General features: G+C 37.9%; 1 protein-coding gene across 4 annotated transcripts; it reads right to left on the reverse strand.

Moving 5' to 3' along the window:
• Positions 1–31: 31 nt before the first annotated feature.
• Positions 32–10,657, reverse strand: si:dkey-262k9.2 (uncharacterized). Of its 4 annotated transcripts, XM_020710100.3 has the most exons (9): positions 10,479–10,626; positions 9,680–9,810; positions 6,216–6,276; positions 5,178–5,210; positions 3,749–3,784; positions 3,079–3,147; positions 2,896–2,961; positions 2,656–2,698; positions 32–1,645 (listed from the first exon to the last, which is right to left on the reverse strand). In XM_020710100.3, the coding sequence occupies exons 3-9, from the start codon at positions 6,265–6,267 to the stop codon at positions 1,600–1,602; spliced, it is 345 nt and encodes a 114-aa protein (XP_020565759.1). In that variant the 5' UTR covers positions 6,268–6,276; positions 9,680–9,810; positions 10,479–10,626; the 3' UTR covers positions 32–1,599. The 4 variants fall into 4 exon arrangements, with proteins under 4 accessions (XP_020565759.1, XP_011483419.1, XP_004077853.1 ...); XM_011485117.3 differs by lacking the exon at positions 9,680–9,810 and having other exon boundaries at positions 10,479–10,657; XM_004077805.5 differs by lacking the exon at positions 10,479–10,626 and having other exon boundaries at positions 9,680–10,168.
• Between the last annotated feature and the right edge of the window lie 13,215 nt (positions 10,658–23,872).

The following is a 23,872-nucleotide window of genomic DNA, read 5'->3' on the forward strand; positions in this document are numbered from 1 at the left end:
AAAATAAAAATAAAAAGCAAGACAAATAAAAAACATTTGAAAAGACATTTAATGAGAAAAATAAACCATCCAGATTTCAGCATTGCTACACAATATAAAGCATTTCTTTTTTGAAGTCTTACTGCTTTAAGACATAAAAAAAGTGACTGCAGTTGTGCAAACAATCGACATGTTACTTAACTGCAACCCGTTTGTTATGAGACACCAACACTCTGGAGATTATGTTACCACCAAAACATCTGCAAGGGTTTTTGTTGGTGTATAAAAAACCAAAACACATACATTTGAATACAAAAAGTGCATAAATGAGCAAACTTCCTCAATGTGAAATCAAACTGTTTACTTTCTTTGCTCCAATAAAACAGCCAACAAATATTTTTGGATAAATGCTTTGTAAAAAGAAAAATTTGATACACACATCTCTACACAATAGATACTTAAAGCCTTTAGCCCTGACAGAAAAGGAAAATAAAAAGTTATCATATACAGAATCAAAAAAGCTCCATTGCTACAACTTAAACTGAATTAGTAGTGTCATAAAAATTACACAATATATTACTTAATAGAAATGTTTCGTATTTGCATTATTTTCTTTTCAAATCAAAATTTTATCCTTGAAATACTGACACCTACTGAAGGCTTTTTGGGCAAAAAAAAAAAAAAGCCATAATCTCAGACTAAGGCACAATGCTCAGATTTACACTGAATAAATGCATTAACAATGAATATTGTTATTTGTTTTGAATCAGGTAGTGAACTAAAACATCACTTTTTGTGTCAGAATGAAAGAAAAACAAGAGCATATCAACAAGGTTGTGTTCCGCACGAGTGAAACGAAAACACCGTTGGTGTTTGGTCAATCAGTACTAAGTAAATTCAAACCGCTTTTTCCCCCTCCTGCAAACTACATTTCCTTCTTTTTTAAGATGGAAGTTATTGACCCAAGTCTGAATTGAATTGAACAAACAGTTTAAACACTAAACTGACAGGATCTCAAAATGAAAGAGTGGAAACTAAAAACCGGTCACAGGGTCATTTATGCAGAACTGCAGAGAAGGGACATAGGGATTTTTTTATTTTTTTTTAAAGGTACAAGAATGGAGGATGCGTGACAAATGAACAGGAGGAAAAAGCGCATAAGTCAGCTTATATTGGATTAGAGTAGTTTGTCTGTTTGTGCCACATGGATCAAGTTCATAACCAGTTGGAATAATTTTCTGTTTGTCTGTTCTTTCAAGAAAAGAAAAAAAAAAGAAATTTATAGGCTTTTGTGCTGAATGAATTATTTTGGTGAATATAAAGTTGAGCCTCATTCGCTGTCTTCGATTTGAACTGGAGCTCCACGGCTAAATCCTGAGTGGACCGAGACGGAGTGGCACAGAAAAACAAAAAACAAAAGTGGCACCACAAGGAAGACACATTTTGCAAGTGCTGAGTGAACACGAGGGCTGTGTGGGCGCGAGCAGGAATCGGTGCTGTGTCAAACAGGTTGTCGTGCAAAGAGGTTAAAGTGTCCTGAGTCAGAGCAGGAGATGACAGAGCCTGATGTCGTGCTTGGCTCTCTGCTTTGCAATGGAGGACTGCAGGTGGGTTGGGAAACTAGATGGCTATTTTGTGGCCCTGCTCCGTAGGCACGGTGTAAATTCTGGGAAGAAAATGGACAGCAGGAGGTAGTTATATTTACATTCTTCCTCAGTCATAGGAGAAACAGAAAGATATGCATCATGTATTATAATTTAAAAATGATCCACCTGACACTGTAAGATTTGAAAGGTGTTTGCATTACCTGAAAATGCACCTAATGCCCAGATTGGGCTAAGAAACCAGGCAGAGAACTGTTGTTCCAACAAGGTAAAGGTTGCTGCGTCATTAAACCTCTTTTCAACAGAGAAATCATTCAGCACCAAACGCTGCGAAAGCTGAATACCACCCCAGGAGGCAAATAATAATCCTGCAGAGGAATTTAACCCTTACAGATCCACGCAGGTGTCTTTCTTGGCTATGCAGTTCAACATGTACAGTTGAAGATTTCTGTTGGCCAAATTGGACTCCATGATCCCTCTGATCCAAGTTGCACACTTGTTTTTTTTTTCTTAACTTCCCATACCTCCACAACACAGGATCCTATTACTCTGTAAAGATCCCCTTGCAGAAAACTGCAGCTGTGTGCAAACTGAGGAGTTTTGTATAACTGGTTTAGGCTGTTCCCCTGTCACAACGCTTTTGGCTGACTGTTGTCAAGATCCCAAGTTTCTGTTTACTGGGTTGTTTTTATTTCTTGGAAGAGCTCTGACTTGTGACACAGTGTATGAGGTAAGCTTTAAGCAAGTTTAGTCCTGTCTTCTTTAGTTGTGCAGAGCTGGTGACACTGTCTGAAAGCCATTGTTTGATGGATAAGCAGGGAGTGTTCACAGCTCTCTGCCGAGGACTCAGCCTGTAATATTAATTGTTGTGCATGTTTAAACTGGCTCAAATGGGTGGATGCTGGTGGTGCTCTTTCTCATGTTTTCTCTGGTTTTGATTTGTTTTTCTAAAGAGTGCAAAGTGGAACGCCAGCAGAAACACGGTTACTAACCGGACTAGTTCTGTCACTAAGTAGCTGACTTATAGTGATTTGGACATGTAAAAACGCAATAAAGAAAAGTGCAAACCTACCCTTGCTCCTGATTCAGTTTTCGCCTTCTCACACACACAACAGCTAAAACGAGAGTGAAAGAATGGAAAAAAATATGGTTGATAAAGATCATGACGGAACAGTTCACAACTGCTTATCAAATTTACAAGGAAAATTATGTTAATTCCCAGCATGCACCAGGAGGCAGTATTTTCACATCAGATGCAAGAATGCAAATTTCAGATTTCTCTGCATCATACCAAAGGAAACCAAAGACTTACCAACTATGACTATGGTTAGAACCAACACTGCCACCACAGCAACGATAGCGATCACCAGGACCTGACCTAAAAGAAAAGAAAAAAAAACACAGGAGAGCATGTTAAAAGTAAGAAGAAGCTAAGAGGTAAAAAAAAATTACAAGAAAGGGTTTATAGATTAAAAATGTTGTAAAGTCATCTCACCTTCTTTCGAGTCTTCTGTCGAACCAGTGGACTGATCCCTCTTTGGAAAACTCCCCACAACTCCCCCATCTGAGAAAACACCAAAGAAGTTTTGATTGGTCTTGTTTCAATGTGCCTTTCTTGCAATAATACCTTCATAGTTTAATTATTAAATCTGGCCTGTGATTATTTAGCCTCTATGACAACTTAAGAATATCAATTTCGTTCAGCCATGTTTTCACGTCAGAAAGTTGAGGCCCTTGCAGCAGGCAGACTGTAGCTCAACCATCTTAAATCAGTTATTCCATCAAACGTCCATCAGAGCAAAGATGAGGAGTGACAGGGATGTGTGGAGCGAGAATGAAAATGCCAATGTTGATTAGATGACAAACAGAATGGTGGAGATGTCAACGCGCTCATTGGCCTTTCAGCAGAATCCACAGGGCTTCCTCTGGAGAGCTAATTGATTCCATTCAGGCCTTAATGACTGAAGGGAGGTAGAAGCCAACAGGGGCAGCATCTCTCCCTGCAACCCACTGGACAGGAACACCCTCTGAACAATGCTACCTTACTGACAGTAATTAGAGGCCATGACCTTCACATACTCTGCCTTGTGTGAATGCAGAATGTCTCAAGAAGAAAAAAGTGGGCATAATCTTGTTAACTTGTCTGCTGTTTAGTAACAACTCACGTGTCTTCATAGTTGGCATATCCTCATCGTCTGACTCTGTTAAAAAACAAAAAAACATCAGAAAATTCAAATTATTAGTGTTAGTTTTTTTCTCACTATGGAAGAGGACCTCTACAGTGCAGCAGTTATAGTATGAAGTAAACATCATCAGAACTTTATCAGCTCTGTGTAGACTGGATTAAATATCTTTTGATCTGTTGTTAAATCCTTCCCAATGGTCTTCTAATTATGGTTATACTGCTTTTAGCTAAAATAAAATAAAAACCTGTGTTGTTTTCTGGGACATGGTGGAAGTAGTTCATAAAATCGCCACTGAGTTGTGGGCGGGACCGTCATCCCTTTGTTTACATTCTCTCCATCTAGCTTACAGCCCCTAGCCCCACCAACTTAACATTACAGCTGCAACATAAATGGTGAGCAATCCAGCCATACAGTTTTGAGCCAGATCATGCTGCAAATTTATTTTAACAAAGACTTAAGAGAGAGCTGTCAGTTTAAGGCTAAAAATGTAGCAGGTTTTAATAAGCAAAAAACCTTACACGCTTGAGAAAAATGAAAAGAAATTTATGTTATAGACAATAACATATGAATGTGCCAAATTATACAACCTCCGCTGTGCACTGAAAATGTCTACGGCACATAAAATAGAACCAAAACTGTTGGTGTTTTTAAGATAAAAAATTAAAAAGAGCACTTAATAATGGTTTAAAGTTAGGCATTCATAACCGCATTAATGATATCCTGTACATTTAAAACAATTATAATAAAAAATTGTTAATTGACCAAATACTTAAAGTGTTCAATGATCTTTTTCTGATTGATCTATGCCTCTAATTAGCAAATATTAGTTTATTACAAAACACTCAGCTGTACGAGAAAGAAACATTTTGCTAAGGAAAGAATTTGAGAAATTAGTTGAACAGTCAAATTCAATCCAACAATTTAGCTTAATATATGTGCTTGTGTGTGGAATCTTAACATAAGCAGCTGGTTTAATATAAGAGAAAACAGTAGATTAGTGGGTTTTTTTTTAGCTTATCCTTCCCTGAGGCGCTTTTAAATCCTGAAGAAGAGCTTACAAATCGTGGCAAACCCCGTACAAACTGTTACGTCAGGTCATTTGTTTTTACCATAGCTACTTAAGACCAACCAAACAATTCTACACGGAGTTACGGTTAGATCCACTAATCCTGACCTTGTTAGTGCAGCAATTGCAACACTTAAGCATTAACAGAAAAGTGGTTTATCAGTGTTCCATGAAGGGTGTGGTTTCAGCTGATGGAAACGGTTACCTTAAGCAAATAAACAGCTTTGGTTTAAAAGAGTTTAAATTTAATGGAAGATGTCCACTTAAAGCAGTTTGACTGCTGACTTGATAGGCATTTCTTTAGGGTCAGGTGAGGAATTTAAAAAAAAAACATTTACATACCAAATGAAGCCGATCCCTCCGTATCATCTGAAGCTGCAGACAATAAAAATTAAAAGTAAAAAATTAAAAGAATTCTAAATATCCACCTGAAATAAAATACTCAAAATCCCACTCCGATGATCTTTTGATCTGATGTAAAAGCGTTCCCAGTGATCCTTCATTTATGATTTTATTGTTTTTAGCACAAATCAAAAAACGTGTCCTTTTCTAGAACATAGTTTCTGAGAGCGGCAGTAGTTCATTTGATATTTGTCTCAGTTGTGGGCGGGACCGTTGGGAAGGAATAAGTCTCCCTCCGCTGTATGGCAAATGAGCCGTACAGTTTATAGCCATATACCAGCTCAAACGAGGAAAGCTAAGACGTACATGGATTTATTTGTCTGAAAGCGGATGCATTGGAATGGAGCGGAGCAGGGAGCTTGTGGGCCGCCGACTGTTACATCTACATCACTGCTACAGGCTTTTTCCAACGCCCTTTTTTTTTTACATGCCCCTGATTCAAAACGATTTAAATAGAGAGATACTCCGAAATGAAGTTTTAATCTTAGCTGTCTTTATGTGCGTTCTCCACACATAAAAACAACAAAAACAGTAGAGTGGGTCTTTAAATGACAAAATTAAAAAAAAGTATTTATAATTCAAATGCCATTTAAAAGAAAATTATTTTACTTCTGTTATACCAAAAATGTATCGCTGGTTTAATGTTTATCTATTTTTATTAGTGTTATTGTTAGCGTTATGAGCCAAAATGTTTTTTCCATATGTATTCCTCTTTCACATGGTCTTATTAATATTATTATTATATCCATGTATACACATATATACAAAGATAAATATATATATATATATATATATATATATATATATATATATATATATATATATATATATATATAAATATAAATATTGTGTGTGTGTATGTGGGACAGAAGGTGTCATAGGCAGTGCAGACATGTGGGGAAAACAGCCTGGATCAGGTACATATAGACCCTGATTAGATGTTTATCACCTGAAAGCTTCACATAGATGAGAACGTACCGGAGGCAGCTGGCAGCAGCAGAAGCAGACTCAGGAACAGCAATCGCATCATCTTCAAATGCTGCAGGGGATGAAGCAGAAAAAAATAAATAAAAACCACAAACCCAAGTTAAAAATATCTACCATTAACATGCAGACGCTGCTGTGTGTGAAATCTCAAAGTTTTGGTTTAGAGATGGGTTCTGACAAGAAGCAGATATTCTAAAAATGCTACCTGGCTGGCTGACACTTTTAGTTTTGTCACAAACTAAGTCAGCGGAAAAGTACAAAATGTGAGCCAACGAAGCCTCACGTCATTTTAACCGGGTTAAAAAAAACAAAACAAAAAAATAGCATGCACATGTAGATTGCACTCTGAGATAGGTGCTGACGAGAGGGTCAAAATGATACGTGTTTCCCTTAATGCTCAGCAGAAAAAAAGAAAGTTAAAACACAAAAACAGAACGTGAAATTCTGTAGTACTCAGCAGCCAACAAATGTCAGCTCAACACTTTCAGAGCCTGGGGGTAAATGAGAAAGAAAAGAACTTTCCAGAAATCTGTTAGTTTGTTTTTCATCCTACTCCAATGGTTACATTTCTCATTATTAATAATGATAACAAAAAAACTACATATTTAAATATTTAAATAGTCTTTTTTACAACCAATGTCCTGGAACAGAAGTGTCTGCATTTTGCTGTCGTCACTCCAACAAAAACAAAATTCACAACTTCCTTGTGGCCCAAACCCAAGACATGCCTTGTCTCTCTTCCATACTACCACCAAATAGATGTGAAGAACAGCTGTTCTTAACAAGGCAAACAAAGGCCCAGCTGCTTCCAACACAATGTAGATGTTGATATTTTAAAATGGGAATTCATGGGAATGACCCGTGTCCCAGTTGAGGTCTATGATGAGGTTCCCTTGTTCATTCTTAGACTTAGCTGGAAATCAGAAGCCAGAAGTTTCTCATGCTGCGTGTCATACTGAACAACCCTGCCGCTGACCTTTGTGCTGCATGTTACACCACAGGCGCCTCCTCATTGAAAGCAGGTAACATTGTGTCCCTAATCCTTCCGAGTTGCGGACTATGATGCAACAACTGACCTGCTATGTGAAGATTGCACCCAAACCTGTGGAGATGCACCCTACACAGTAAAAAAGATCATTTTTCTGTCTCGTTCTACACTTTGCAGGACAGATAAGCATTTTTCACATCTTCAAAGTGAAGCTACGTCAACAGCGTCCTCTGCAACACGTGTTCAAGCAGCCTCTTACAATGAAAAGTCTATGTAAACGCACGTAAATGAGTGTTTCAGGCTTCCGTGTTTAAAACTCAAGTCTTTAATATGTCAGAATAGAGCTGTGAAAGAAAAAGCCTGGAGCAAGATTTGCATTACTGTCCACATTTCCCACCAAGTCTCTGCAAACTGTAGTTAGTGCACAAACACAAAAAAAAGGAAAAGAGGCCCTTCCTGCTTGTCCAGCGTGAACACCGTGAGCTAAATGCACGTTAAAGAACCCAAGTTTAGCGCGTTTTTGAAAGCACGCCAAAAGCATCTTTTGACATTATTCATGATCCGGTTGTGCTTAACCTTTCCGGACCACTTTTATTGCAGCTGAAGTTTTTATCAAAGTCAAAAGTCCACCAAGTCTGTCTGAACAAACATGACTGTAAACCAAACTACAAGATTATTTTCAGGCAGAAATGGCAGAAGAGCTCTCTGAGAACTGTTTGGGCTGATTGTTTTGGGAAAAAGATGTTAATTACACAAGCAAGGCTGATTGGAGAGGGAGTGTAGTGTGTGGGCTGTTCTGGCCTATTGAATAGCTCAAGTAAATCTCTGAACGCTTCCAACCTAAGATGCAGCAAATAAAACCCCGTTCTGTATCCAATTTGCTTCTCAGAGTCCCTCTGGGTGAAATAATAAGCTGATCCAATTTGCAAATATTTATCAACCCAGTCCACTGCTTCCGTGTCCAAAAGCCGCCTGTATTATTTTTCAAATTGGGTAGTATATTCGTGTGCATATGAATTTGCCATTCCATGCCAAAGCCCAATTTGCAACATATGATAACCAGCAGCAAGCTCGTAAACCCGACATGCCAGAAAGTCCTCTGCAAAGAAGATCAGAAGCGATAAATGAAGAAACCAACAACTCATGAGATTGTAGTGCTCTGCTGCAAGGCAGCAATATAACATAGCAGGGCCGGGGGGGGGGGGTCCACTTCTGTCAAACATAGATTTCCACTGGACCTCAAGCCTATCATGCGATGTTAGCAGTCCTAACAACTAAATCCTGTTTACCAAGGTTAATTTTTATCCGAGGCTATTCACAGCAGTTACCTGCTTGAGCAAAGAAAAACAAAACTTTACTACGCTGTTGTTAGTAAATCAGTCACAAACGTTTAAAAATATGAAAATATTTTTTTAAATAATGATTTGGATGAAGAAAAAAAAGAACTTTAAAGGTAAATTTCAAATTAAAGCAGCTTTTTACCACCAAAGATAATGTGGCCAAAAAAGGATCCACAATCATTTCTTATTCAGCACCAGTCACAAAGAAAAATTTACTCCACTCTGCTATCTCTGAACCTGCTGTTTACCTAAGTGAGGTTAACTTAAACTTGACGGTACTGCATTAGACTTTAAAGCAGCCGTACAAAGCGTAATACACAGGCAAAAACAACAGCAATACTTACAATTTTTCTCTGTTTGGATTCCACTGGACAGAACTAAAGAGCAGAACAACTAAGGAGCAACTGTCTATGCCAAATGGTAAGTTTCTGAGCATCAGGACTCCATCTGTGAGCAACAATGAAAGCAGCTAAGAGGATATGAGTATATGTCTCACAATGGCAACCCACCTAATAGCTTGGAAACATGCACATCCTGTACAGTGTTTCCCTCTTTGTGAAAGTGTGTGCTAAAATATAAGACCTGTGAACACACACACTCTCAGATTATAAATCCAGACTAAAGTGCTGCTCCACTTTGACCTAAACAAGCAGAATGATGACGTGCATCAAGAATACAGCTCAGCTTAACATTTCATCTGCTCTTTTTTTTTTAATCTGATGGAGACAAAGTTGTTCATCTTTCTGTTGTTGCAATCAGATGTGCTCCCTCTTGACACACACAGAGGCTTATCCAAAAAGCAATTTCCTTCCTGCAAAAGCAAAGACTGCAAATATAAATACATAAACGTGCATACACCAAAGAGGATGTGGCGGAGCAGCAGACAGTATATGGGGAACTACTCGTGCAAAATAAGATCCTGAAACTCCAAACTTTCCAACCATAATTATCTGTAGTTCATCTGCCTTGAGACTGAGGGGGAACGACAGTGCGTAAAAGCAGGAAGAGCTATTGCAGACTTCAACATAAAAGTGGGTTTAAATTACCTATAGATCAATTTAAATATATACATGTGCAAATGCGGTTTTGTTTTTTTTTTTCAATAGAAAGTATTTTTCTGACTCTACCTGAGAACTTTCCGACGAACCGGTGCGGCGCAGAATGTTGATTCCGAAAAACTAAGTTGCTGCTGAGTAGGCCCGAAGTACAAGAAGTAGTAGCTCGGAAGATTGCCTCTCACGCGGGGATTTCACAGCCACTTCATTTCACACACAAGAACACACTACAGTTTCACAGCAGATCTGTGGGGATTTTTTTCTGCTATGGCATCAAGCTTCAATCTTCAAAGTTGATTCCTGGACGTAGCTTTGCGCAATGCTCTCACTGCGCAAAACCAGTCACCGTTTTTATTCTTCGTCAAAATAAAAATAAAATAACTCAACGATGACACACGGCAGCTCCAGCCGACTACCTGTACAACCTGTGAGGTTTGGGCTGATGGACGCACGCCTACCTCCTGGTGCGCCTCCCCAAACACAGGTGCGCAGGTTCAGGTAGGGAGTAGCTGTCAGGCGCATTTGGAATGTCAGTGACAAAGAATTAATTTAGTCTTAGTTTAGTCGTTTTGACTCATGTTTTCTCTCTATCTTCTTGAATATCTGTAGGGTTTTTTTGTTTTGTTTTTTTTTTGTATACCTGAGCCTGAATCAACGACAGATTATGATCTCTTCACTTCTGAGGGTACACTACAACACAATTCTTTGAAATGGTGCACTAAAACCTAGTTGTCCTCCAATAAAGTACAATCGTTTAAAATACTGCTAAAAGTTTTTGAAATGTTTTTTTCGAAAACATATAAAAAGACTGAAAAAAACATAGCGATCTAACAAGAGGGAAAACAAAGCACCATGCTTAAAGAAAACTTACATGAAAGTAAGCTGATCCGCAGAGATGCCTTTGGACTGTATGGTTTTTTGTTGTTCCTCTCACTCCAATATCCTTGCAAGCATGGAAACTGCCAGTGTGTGCACATTAACAGGTTTACTCCGCCACCATCTGCAAACTGTTCCGCATTGGCTTGCTGAAATGTGACACCACCTCTTATCTGTTCTTTAGACTTGCTTTGCATGTTGTGAAACTTGTTTGCTGCTCTGCCTCAGTAGACAGAGTTAAACCAGTGCAAGTGGGCTGTATGCAACCTAAAAGTAATCTACCATCATCACTTTGGCTCCTCTTTGCTAATCATTGTGTGCTCTTAAGCTGTCTGTACATATGATTGTGTTTGGTGGTTGATAAAAATCAAAATTTTCTAATTTTTCTCTCTTGATAATGATGTTTCCCCTTAATACTCTCCCGTTCACTCGTTATAAATAACTTATCTAATGTGTTCCAAGGGATATTTGTACATCTCATCACAACTCCATGATGCATCATTTGCATCATCCATTTTCTGCCTTCCCTCTACACTCTTCTGGCCAGACAGTCATCAGCATTATGAAGATCGCTGGCTCAGATCACAACACAGCTGTGGACATCTCTTTAAAGACACGACAGAGATGTTCCTGTCATCTACGGCACTGCAAAGGTGCCCAAATCAGCTCCACTCTTCCTGCCTGCATGTTTTACCGACTCCAGCTGTAGGTGCTTTGGTGAACTAAGATTTTACAAAGTGCTTTGCAGTTGCATTTTAGGCAAACAGATATTTCTGCAGTTTCAGGTTCAGAGGGACGCAAGTCAACATCATCTCCACATAACAGCAGACATAGTTTGCGTGAAAATGCAAGTCTCAGACGCACTGATAAATCCCAAAATCTAGGTCTGAACACTCTTTTGTCTTTCCAAAATATATATTTTCACTATTAAAAATATGAAGTTTATTGTTGAATAGTACAAAGCAAGGGGATGGGTGGACATTATCAATTCACTCTCTCTTTTATTAGGTTTAATGGACAGTTTCCAGTTTGTGCTTGAATTTTGACATTTAATCTAATGTAAGCAGAAGAAAGCTATACCTAGAATTTGTGTACATGTGATTATCTGTAGTTTTTTTCTTTTGTTGCATTCATCTCTCAAGCCAATGAAAGTGAAACAATGAACACTTTTTCTATTTGCCAAAATTAGTCTTAAATTGCTCAAAATCATGGATATGCCTGCTCAAATAGGTAACAAAGAACTTTAAGTTGATGTTTATGTTTGCCAGCCGGATCAAGAAAACTTAAGACTTTTCAAGAAAAAGGTTTTCAGTTTTTACCATAGCATTATCATTTTTTTAGGTTTTATACCAATTTCTACAGTTCGTCTTTAGACACTGTAGAAAAACACTGAGCTGTTTTATAAATCGGATCCCATTTTTATCCACGACAATCAGATGTACAGCAAACATTTATCCAGCATTGATCCCCTAAACTTAATACAAAAGAGGCAGGCTTCTTCAGCTATACAAGCAGAAGGTGATCCTCTGTGGCTTGACTTTTATGTTACTTTGCCTTTTTCTGACCGATGCAGTTCAGATATCTGTCTCTGCCTTCTCACCTGTGATCATATTGTTATATACAGTGGCCACAATCTGACATACAAATTCCTGCCTTTCGTAGGAAGCCTGTGTAGAATAATAATGTTGGTGAAACAGATGACAAACAGAACCTGGATAGAAGATTAATATTTGTTTTTTTCATGGCCACTTTGCAACCCATAGTCAAGTCTTTTAAATAAAATACAGGGTAGTGTCAGGAAGGGCATTAGGCGTAAAAGTCTCTGCCAAACCACCTTTGCGAATTAGTGAAAGGTGATCCGCTGTGGCGAGCATCTGAGGGGAAAAGTCGAAAGTTGAACAACAACAAAAAATTGACACGAAATTTGGCTCTGAAACTGAAATATCCAAAAATCCTGTTGGTCCACTGACAGAGCACTCTGTTAAAGTTACTTGGTAAACACATGGCGTGCCCATTTGTAAGAACAATGGGTGCTCCAGCTGAGTTAAGCATGTGACTAAGTTAACCGAAGTTCTGCCAGTTACATGACTCACTTTCTTAGCCAAAGATTCATGTCTGTAACTCTGTCAAATGACTAACGTTGAATTTCTTAACCTTTTGTGTTGCTTGTTTACTGAGTTGAGCAACACGTTCTGTGACTCATTGCTCTCTGTAGACGGGAGCACGTCAGTGGGTTTAGAGATACTCTGAGCGATAAACTTATACTGTACTGTGACCACTTTGATTTTTCAAGTTTGTCTCTCTCCCTGGAAGGACAGAAGTGCAGCCCCACATGTATCCATGTGGCTCTACAGTGATAGGCCCTTTAGCTGGTTTTGCAAGACTGGAAGACAGTTCAGTTTGCTCTGTCACAATAAACTGGCACTAAACTTAGAAACACTTGAGGCTTATTTTGCAACTTTGCTACTGCTGCATTGAATGCTAATCATTGTTGTACGATACATCTTTAAATAGTCAATTAAATACTTTAAATCTCCATGCATTCCTAAAAGGCTCCAGGCTCACTGCTATGCTTGCCAGCCTTAAGTACGAGAAAAAAGAAGAAAAAAAAACATACGTATTTATGATGATTGCTCCTGGGAGTCTCCAATATTTAAATATTAAAATATCATTACACTTGTAATGAGTGACTGATTTTATATTTTTAACTTCCTTCAGCTTGTAAAGAGAAGGATTTTTCTCTTTCAATGATTTGATTTGCCAATAACTCAGATGGTGAGTACTTTAGAAACGGATTAACCCCTTCCTCATTCAAATACTGCAGCCTCCTGGAGAATCTAAAAACTTAATTCACACAAGTTTCAAAAAAAGGGGGCTCAAATCTCATCCTTGAAGTTTGTCTTAAGACAGAATTGTGTCAATGATCTAGATAGGAGAAGTTTATTATGGTCTATTAGTCAGGAATGTGTTTCTGAAGGACCCAAAAGCAAGGAAAGACTTGTCAACTGAACTTAATTTAACCCTTGTGCTATCTTAGATGACCCCACCCTTACTTTGACATGTTCTCCCTACCATGACAAAGGTGGATAAAGGTGGAAAGATTTCATGTAATCCATGGACACCAGTGAGATTCACAAATCATTGAAGAAAAAAGGTTCAGAGCACTGTCTAGTGGGTCTAGATGACCCAACTCCCAATGTTAAAGTGCCTATGATAGCACAAGGACAGGTAAAATCCAAAAAGTATGACTGTGATGGGAAAGAAAGGAAAAGAGGCACAGTTTTTGTGAAGAAGAGAAACAGTTAACCTAAACAGAACCAGTTACGGATGAATGAAACTGAAACCTGGTGTGACCGTGGTCTGCAAAAAGGGAACACAACATGAAAGAAAAACAAAAAAAGACTACATGAAAAATGGAACCAAAAAGGCATCAATTGCCTGTTTATTTGAGTTTAAACTGCTTCGTCTGATTCATTTGTAATCTTTACTTATGCTTGCTTTTAGGCTATATCCAAATTCGCTTAACAAAATATGAAGTATTGCAGGACTCACAAACTCCGCTTACAGAAATCATCACTGCGAATTGTATTCTCTGCTCTCTTGGTCTTCACCCAAAGTCAGGCAACAGAGACACTGGCTAATCTTCACCTATAAGGCCATTCTTGGCAAACTGCCTCAATACCTCTCCCGTCTTCTATCTACTGCTAGCAGCATATATACAATTCGCACTCTTCACTCAGATTGCTCTTCACTGTTCCCAGATTCCACACAGAATCAAGAAAAACAACCTATTCTATTGCTGCGCCGCTTTCCTGGAATCATATTCACAATTCTCTGCGTCTATGTGACCTAATTTCCTTGAATTGCTTTAAGGCAAAGCTTTTTGAACTTTTATAAGAAATATGCACTTGCCACTCTTGACCTGGCTGTATAACTCATGATTTAACCTTTTTATTGTTGTTGTACAATTCAGTTTAATTTTATTTCATTACTAATTTATTGATTTAACTGTATGTCTTTATTGTGATGGTGCCTTTCAGCCCAGGTCTCCCTTGAAAAAGAAATTTTGTCTAATGGGGCTTCCTGGTAAGAGGAAGATTAAATAAAAATAAAAACATTTTTTTTAAAAAGTATCTAGTACCCTGAATCTTAATACAATTCAGACAAATCCTTACTTTTTTTTTTAAGTGTTAAACATGGAGCAACTCCCTTGTGAAAGTGAAAAACGTGATAAATGGGAACATTTCACTACAAAGACTATTTATAAATCCACTGAATTCTAAAGATGAAAACTTAGATGATTTCAAAAAACAAATTTAAATACATTTTTTTTCAAATGATGAATCATTAAATCCATTGTGATCTATATTCACCAATCTAGTGAGCAGTGATGCACTCTGGTTTTTTCAATCAATTCTGGAAAAGATTTCCAGAGCACTTGATTTTGGAATTGTAGATGCCACACCCTATATAGTGCACTGACTGGGGAGAGCAGTCAGACACAACCTTTGTTTATCATCTTGTAATTAGTCCATTAGTGTCCAACAAAAAGCGTTAGCATCCTACTAATGGAAATTTTTGTGTATTAGTGTCTTCATCCATCTGCTTTGCTTACTGTTAGGTTCAAGGTCAGGGTTTGAGCAGTTTTCCCTAAAGATAGTTTTTAAATTGTGAGAAAGTTTGGCATAGGCAAATACTAGCAGACTAAGCTGTTTGATGCTATTTCCACTTGCTAAATGCCAATGCACAAGTATCTTTATCTCCATAAAAAAATATCTTATTAAATGTTTTCATGCTTTTATTATGGTAAAAATGTCAAATGAGTATACTCACATGGTGATTTTTTTGTTAATGTCCAAAGTCCTTGACAGTCAGAAGTCTTTTTCACCCATGCATTTACATTCACATACTGATAATGACTGTAAGGCACTACGTAACCACTAGGAGCAATGACAAGTGGGCAGGCAAGGTATAGAATCAAACCTGCAACCTTCCAATCAGAGATCAACCGGTCTACCTCTGGGCCATTGCCAGCCAGATATGCATGTTTTTGTGAGGTTTAATGAATATGCAATATAATATGTATTTTTATGGATGTTTTTTGTAACGTATCTATTGCTGTTTTCAAATGACATTAAAAGTTCCTTATAATTAAAAATGTTCTATTAAAAGTATTTAATTGACTTGCTCCCTGTCTACTCGTGTCTTCTTCATGAAAGTTAAACACTTCTGATCAACAGAATCGACAAAATCTCAAGTCAGAAATTTTACATAACTGCAAAAAACAAAAAACATCACAGACTAGAAAAACATCCCCAGATAGGGGGCGCACACATTGTAACTCTTCCCAAAGGAGCGCAACCAGACAAGGGCTGGCATGGTCAAAGAAGATGGCAGACCAGCAGTCAAAACACATTAAGATAAATTGCATCTTCATCCTTATATTTGAACTGAGAAAAGGACAAACCCCTAAATATGTGCATTGAAGACAAAATAAGTGACCTATTCATCATTGCTCCTTTTATGCTGTCAAGGTAAGCCCTGGAATTAAGGCACTTGTCACAGTGAAAACATCCATCCATAAACTCTTCAAAAATCCACACTACACATGCAAAACTGGATTTTTTACCACAGCACAGATGAAGGGGACAACAGGAACATCTTTACAGATTTTAAATTGTTCAAAGTCTCAGCAGTCTCCACAAGCTAAAGTTCCACTCAATAGTTACTGTAAGTTACAGAGCCCATGTCCTGACATGGATAAAATAAAATATATCCCACAAATTAATATCTTGTTCCCACAAAATAATATTTCGTTCCCGCAAAATAGTAACGTTGTGCGAAGAAAATAGTATCTTTTTCCCACAAAATAATATTCAGTTCCCACAATTTAATTAATATGATCGAACGAAATAATTATTTACGTCATAAGTCATTCATAAACACGGATTGCTGTTTTTCCTACCGGACTTAGCTCCTAGCTTCATAAACACGGATGTGTATAATAGTTGGATTCACAGCAGATACTTTCACATTTCTGTCTGTGTGTGTTTCATTACATTGCATGGAAGACACGGAGGATGTTTAGAGATCAGATTTATTCATTTTAAAAAGCACAAAAGCATCAGTGATCACATTTTCATGTCTGGGTTCATTCACATCCTGTTACACTCTCCGTCCATCCTGGTGCAAAAGCCGCTTTCTGCCGCTACTTCCGTGTCTCTGTGGCTCACATTCGTTCAAAGATGGGAAAAATAAAAACAAGAATGATCAATCTATTATTGTCTCGATGAAAATTTGAAAAATATCATAAGATTTTGGATGCCCAAGCTTCCTGCTTGACCTACCGGACATAGCTCCTAGCTCTGCCGCAGAGCTCTTTTGCTTGTCATGCATTAATTATTTCGAGAGAACGAAATGGTATTTTTTGGGAATGGAATATTAATTTGTGGGACCACGATATTAATTTGTGGGAACAAGATATTACTTTGTGGGAACGAGATTTATTTTATTTTTTCCGTGTCAGGACACGGGCTCCGTAGTAGGTAGATGTAGCAGAAAGCATCATTTTAGTACACTAATTAGATGTATTATGTTGGCATGGCCACACAGCAAAAAGGGCATCTATTAATTCCAGGCTGTGGGAGGAAAACTCTTTTGACTGGATGCAAAAAGTATTAAAAGGAATAATGAATGAAACCAAACAATGGGCATTGCTTTAGGAACAACATCAACAAAACTTAACATGGTTTTCTTTTTCCTTTTTCCCCCATCTTTATTTTTGTTAATTTTGGGGGGGGGGGAAGCTATAATCAGGATACAGTGACATTTTAAAGTGAAAATCTAGGCCAAACCTGAAAAACAAATGTAAAAGTGTGGTACGGGCAGATAAATTTAACTTAAACATAAACAAAAAAGCAGAACACAGAATGTCGAAAAAAGTTTGAAAACGTCGTTTCTGCTCCTGGCTAACCATACCTGCATTCCCCTTCACTACTCCTCATATGCTGTGTGTATTGTCAGCAAATTCTAAGTCTTGGGGAGCCATTTTCCTCTATAATGGGGATCATTTTCCTTCTCTCATATGAGTCGTTTCCTTCCCACCGAATAGCCATTATGAGTCCGGTGGCCACCTGTGAAACTCCATTCAGTGCGAGACCCTGTAACCCCTTTGGGCAGGTGTGGCTTTTCCACTCTGGGATCATCTGGATGGTGGCACCTGTCACTTTGTTACATTGTGGCTCTGTTTACAACGGCAGCTGTTGCCGCAGCAACCATTCATCAGGGTTGACGCAGGATGCACAAAACAGTGTGTGAGTCAGTGCCACACCCAGCGGACACAGTTGTGTTTGACTCCTTTCTGCTTTTCATAACTTATGTTGTTTCTGATTGAAAGTAAAAGGACTTAAAATTTTCTGTCTAGGACAATCACAAAATCATTTTTGATCAATATGACACTAATATGTTCAAAATCTGCCAGTTCCAGGGGATGCTGAGACAGAATCTCGACTTTGATGAGATTGAGGTTTGTGTGCAGACAGGCAGACAGAGGGAGTCAGTGCTTCATGCACTGATGAACATGTGTGGGGGAATTGGTGTAAAAGGTTACTGCTGGTTTTTTAAATGTCTGCAGACAAAAGGAGATTTTCTTTCCAACATTATTCAATAAAAAAAACGTATACTCATTTAGTGTCAATTGTGTGGAGCAGTTCTTCTTTCCCACAATCCTGGACACTATAGCAGGCAAAGTCACTGGACGGAAGGATGCAAAAAAATTAAAAACCTTTCAAAACTTTTTATTGCCTACACGCAACCTTGCCACATTGAAGAGGTCAGTGTGGTTACTTCAGCCTTGGAACAGCAGTTTTCAAATTGTGACCTTGCCTCTCACAAGCTCTGAATGAATTCAAAAGCTTCTTACACATTCCTTGACAGAAAAAAAAATCCCTGATGTGTCCAAGATCATCTTGGGGGCCATTGTCCAGTTCAGGCTACTGCTTTGACCCTGAAGCTCACAAGAAGATTCTGGAAAGTAATGGACCATTCAAACACTGTCATGGCAAGGTGGACTCTTCCAGCTTTTACACAGCATGCACCAGTGACCTTTAATCCTCTTAGAAGTCCCCAACCTCTTCTCTTTTTTTGTGCTCCAGATTGTCCAGTTGTTTGGTTACCCTACACGTCTCCATTTTATGTCTGCAGGAGCCCCCAAACTCTGCTGTTTGTGTTAATGTGCCACAGTTGAGGAAGTGAATTAAATTAATATCCTGTGCAATTGTAGCTGTGCTATTTTGAGTTCAGCATCATCGCACAGCAAATGAAATATGCAGTGATTGAAGATGGCTTTGCAGGCAGATACCATTTTATCACAAAAAAACAGAGTGAAAGAGACCAGAGATTTGCATACAAATCAGTCAAACGCCTGTAGGTACTTCATGTAAAGTTTGTGGGTTTAGAGTAAATTGAAAACTCTGGTAAAAAACAGATGGATGTGCTTTGATGCATTAGTATTGAAGATGCAACCCTTCAGGTGCCACTGGACCACTAGATGGTGGTAATGCATCACTTGTCAGCTCCAACATCTCTGACATTTTTGCTCTCCCAGATGACTGGTGTTAAAACTGCAGACATGCTCAGATCCTTCGGGAACTCTTACAGCACAAGTTTCACATCCGGCCTCCTGTGCTTCAAAACTGTTGAGATCTCCCTATTACATCAAGCTTAAAAGAGATTCATTGGTGAAAAAAAGTATTTGACGTTAAAGACACAAACACTTTTGCTGCTGATTCACCCCACAAGAGCTAAACCTTACACAAGCTGGCACATGTGCTCCCTTAAGACCCAGTATTGACCACAGCTAAGGAAAGTCAGAATGGGTAGATCAAGCTACAAGTCAATAAAATGCATTTTTCAAACTTTTTTTTTCATTCTTTCAATGGCTTTCCCACATTCAACATGATTTATTTGTCTCCCTCTGCAAACCAACCAGGCCATATTTTATATTTGTGAGTTATTTCTCCCAGCTAAATGAAATTTGTGCAAACCTGCCATTGTCAGCAAACAACTTCACTGCATCAGAAAAATGAATGGAGAACCGTAAATACTTCTCAGTCAGTATTGAATTTATTTCCAGTGGGGCGAAAAAACTGATGAGAATTCTAGACATTTACTACCAAAACAACCTGGGGTTTGGAGACCACTTCAGCTTTGTGGTGGAGCTTTCATCCCTGATCTTACATGTCTGGGGCATCACAGAAAATGGTGGCACCTGACTTGGTATGCTAAGACACGTCCGATAAAACCCATAAAAACTGGCAATCTCGTAAAATTTTCCAGTGGCTCTACTAATGGTCTATGATGATGAAAGCTTATGATTATGTGTGTTGGCCAATCTGTCCATTAAGGTGGGTGGACAAATGATTTATCCTCTAGGTAAACATCCTGCATCTAATGACCTGGAATATGTTTAATGGTGTTTTGATAAAATGGAAGGGTTCAAATATTTAAATTACAAATTAATTGCGTGCAATGTGTGTTTAAAGCTTAGCAAGAACCAGTTTTTGAACAAGTCACTGGAAAGGTTAGCGTCACTATCTTCATGTGGGTTGTGAGAAACCATGGATTAAATAAGATCATAAGCTTGTGATTCTGTGGTAAAGTTTTTTTTTATTTTTTATATATACATATATATAACTTTATGTAACATTCTTGGTTTACCTTCTCCGTAACTGAGTTCTGATGTTCTTTATGGGCATCTTTATGCTTCTTTTTCCAGGCTTCTGAGCAGAAATCTTACAGGTCTGGGCTGTTTATTGCACCTATTAGGCCTCTATTCTCAGCTCAGTACTTGGGTCCTCCATTGTTTTGGTCACAAAGATGATGAGCATATGAATAGTCTCTGTCTTTATTCTGTGGCCTTTTTGGTGACTGGCAGCTGTTTATGAAGGTATTAATGTTCCAAAATGGATGCACTTGTAGATTTGATTTAGTACAGACTAACCGTCCATACTAGATCACATACATATCATATTTTTCAGAATACAAGTTACAGCAGCAAAAAATGAATCATAAAGAAATTATATATAAGTCACACGTTTAGGAGAAATGTTTGTAACTAAATATGTAAACAAGAACAGACATTTCATCTTGAAAGGAAAATCCTGATAACGGAATAGAAACAAACAGTAGACTGAATACATGCACGCTTCAATACCATAACACATTGATAGCTTCATGAAACATAAGAGGAATCTAGAAAATTTGTGCAACAGTTATTCAGATAATATAGCATAAAGAACATGCTAACAAGTCAACTAAAGCCTTTATATCACCTAGAATCACTTAAACCATTGAATTTCTTATCGTCTCTGTCGCTTTAGAAAAATTCCAGCAAACCTGGCATAAGATTGAGTGCAGCTTCTTCTTCTGCATTGCTGTCAGTAGCCAGTGTTGGGTAAAAAGTAACTACTTTACTTAGTTAGTGGATCAAAATTGTAATTAAATTACTTTACTCATCACCTATTATAAAAAGTAATTCACTACTTGTTACTTTACTTTACTTAGATTCCTCTCATATATAAATTCCCAAGGGGATAACAGCACAAACAAGATCCTCTTGTCTTTCATTTAACTTTATTTTTAAAGCAATGAACTCGTGTAAAGTATGAACCTGGTTCAAGACATAACACAACGCAAATAGTCTATGTCTCTGCTCAACGTGAGATGTGGAAAAAACCTGTAACGCCTAAATTCATATCTATCAAATCTGAAATTAAGCAACTTTTTTGTAACACAAAGAAATTTTCAATGCCTCCATGTTCATTTTTGCTGACTTTAGGAATTACATTACAATGAGTTGCACCTTTCTCTCTCTACGTCTGCCTTTTTTGCACAGTGTACTGGACTGCACCCCCCCCCTCCCCCCTGCACACACACTGTCACGTGCAGCTTAGAGAGAAAAATAAAGTAAGAAAGGGTGAAAAAAACAGCTCCTTAGGGAGGAACCGGCTCGTATTGTTCACACTAAAGAGCCGACTTTAGAGTTTTTTCATTCACACCTGACACATCATTACATGGGGTGGGTCTTTGCTCGGCTGCTCATCTGCTGCTCCTCAGGATGAGAGGACCCCTTGATGTATTTTTCTCTTATCTTTGAGTCATTTTGGAAAGCACTGACTGAGTGCCAGAACCAGAAAACCTTCTTGTTACAAGGCAATGGTGATATGCTCTCATACCAGCAGTGCTTTAAATGACTAAGGCCGGTAAAGAAGGTTTTGCACCAGTGTCTTATAAATATTAAAAACCACAAAGTGTAATTGACTCAATCATTGAAAGCTGAAATGGTGGAAGCTTCACAAAAGCCAAATTAATGCAAGCAAGAAGACTGACGTTCTGCTTTGAGAGCACGGATCAATAAGCAATCTGTACAACTTCCAGTTATTCATTATATATACATAATTTTTTTTGTTTTGCATGCGTGCATGCAAGCATTCAAAGAAATAAACGTAAATAAACATCGGTGGGGGTGTGGGAAAGTTGGGGGGATCATGCTAGCTGTGTTAGAAGGGGTATGTCCTGGAGCAATTGCAAGTTCATGGCAAAGACGAACAAACGCTAAATTACGATAAATGTATTTATAGTAAATACTTAAAAGTGAATTTTTGAGTTTATTTATGTGAGCCCATGACAATCTTGGACAGGCTTAAGCGAATTGCTGTAACTGTAACATGATGCAGGAATAAGTGAGTGACTGGATTTTGTTTTCTAGCAGATTTTGTTTGAATGAGTAAACAAGAGTGGTGTGTCACTGACCTCATTTTAAGTCACAGATTTCCAGTTAAAAGACAACTTTCTATCCTCAGTACAAGTACTTAAGATTTTCATCTATAGTGCTAGAGCCTTACCAAGACGTTTGACTGCATTATCTAATGTAAAGTGTCGCATATCAAAAAAGTGTAGATTTTAAAGTAGTTCAAGTGTTGGACTTGCAGTCATAAAAACATAATTTATAGAATATGCGATGGAGATTTATCAAACTTATTACAGAAATTATTAAATAACTAAAATATACTTTGTATTTCATCAAAATCATTATGCTTTTTATGTTCATTTGAGCTTGTATTGTGATTTGTCTTGTAGTTACAAACCCTGAAGAAGTCCTGCACCTTTACCAAACTCTACTGAAGGAATTTCAACGGACAAAAAGCACGACCCTCACATGTCGCCAGTGTAATATAGACAAAAATACAATAGATTTGACTGCAACTATTGCAGAAATGACTTTGGCTGGAGAAGGTGAGGGTCTGGGGCAATTTCCTGTTTTCACGGTGGGTGACAAACTCATGAGCTATGCAAAGGAGTGTGAATCATTCCTGGAACAACACAAAACTCTGGAAGAAAAGATAAATAATATGAAAAATTGTTCTTTGGAATGCTCCTTTTTACTGTCTTGTTGAGAACTTAAAACAAGTTGTATTGTGATGACACTTTGTATGCTGCAGAAGTGTATCATATTAAAGATTGTTGTTTTCACTGCTGTCTTTTTTTTTCTTTAAATTTGCCTCATGTTACTAGAAGTAATCAGGCCAGAATATTTTTTTTACAATGCAGTTACTTCACATAAATACCCAGTATTTAGTAGTGAAAGTACCAAGTAATAGAGTGGAAATAGGGCTGACTTTTTTACAGTCCAGTTCATTATACTTAAGGGGTAAGTACCAAGTAATTTTCAAGTGAACACACCTAGTATTTAGTACTGAAAGTACCATGTAGTAGAGTGGAAATAGGGCTAACTTTCTTTTACAGTCCAGTTTCATTGTATTTAGGGGGTAGTTTCTGTGGTAAATTCATGGTAAATACCATGAAACATACGAGTGCAGACCTAAAGGTCAAGGTACTTTATTTGTACTTACCATGTTCTTACATGTGGTAAGTACCACAAAAGACACCTTTGCACAATATGTAAATACCCAATACGTATATTATAAATACCCAGTATGTGCCACATTGGTATGAACCAAATAGTATCACATAAATACACAGTAAGTACCACGTAAGTACAGAGTGGACACAAAAAAGTACCATGTAAGTAACCAGTAAGTCCCATAAAAAGTACCATGTAAACACACTGTAAGTACCCAGTAAATTAAATAAAAAGTACCATGTAAATACTCTGAAAGTACCCAGTAGTTACACAATAAGTACCATGTAAATACCACTTAAGTACACTGTAAGTACTGTACTGTATTTTTCTAAAGAAACGCACTGGCTTGCGTACTCAAAAAGAGGCAGAAAAGAGCTAGAATGGGTTAAGTCAAAACATTAAACAGTTGGTGTCTCACTTTGGAAATACAGTGGTGATGGAGAGGTAGAAATATTAGAAATCATGTT

Source organism: Oryzias latipes, chromosome 16 (assembly GCF_053564925.1).
Source record: "Oryzias latipes strain Hd-rR chromosome 16, Olatipes_Hd-rR_3.1".
Taxonomy (NCBI): domain Eukaryota; kingdom Metazoa; phylum Chordata; class Actinopteri; order Beloniformes; family Adrianichthyidae; genus Oryzias; species Oryzias latipes.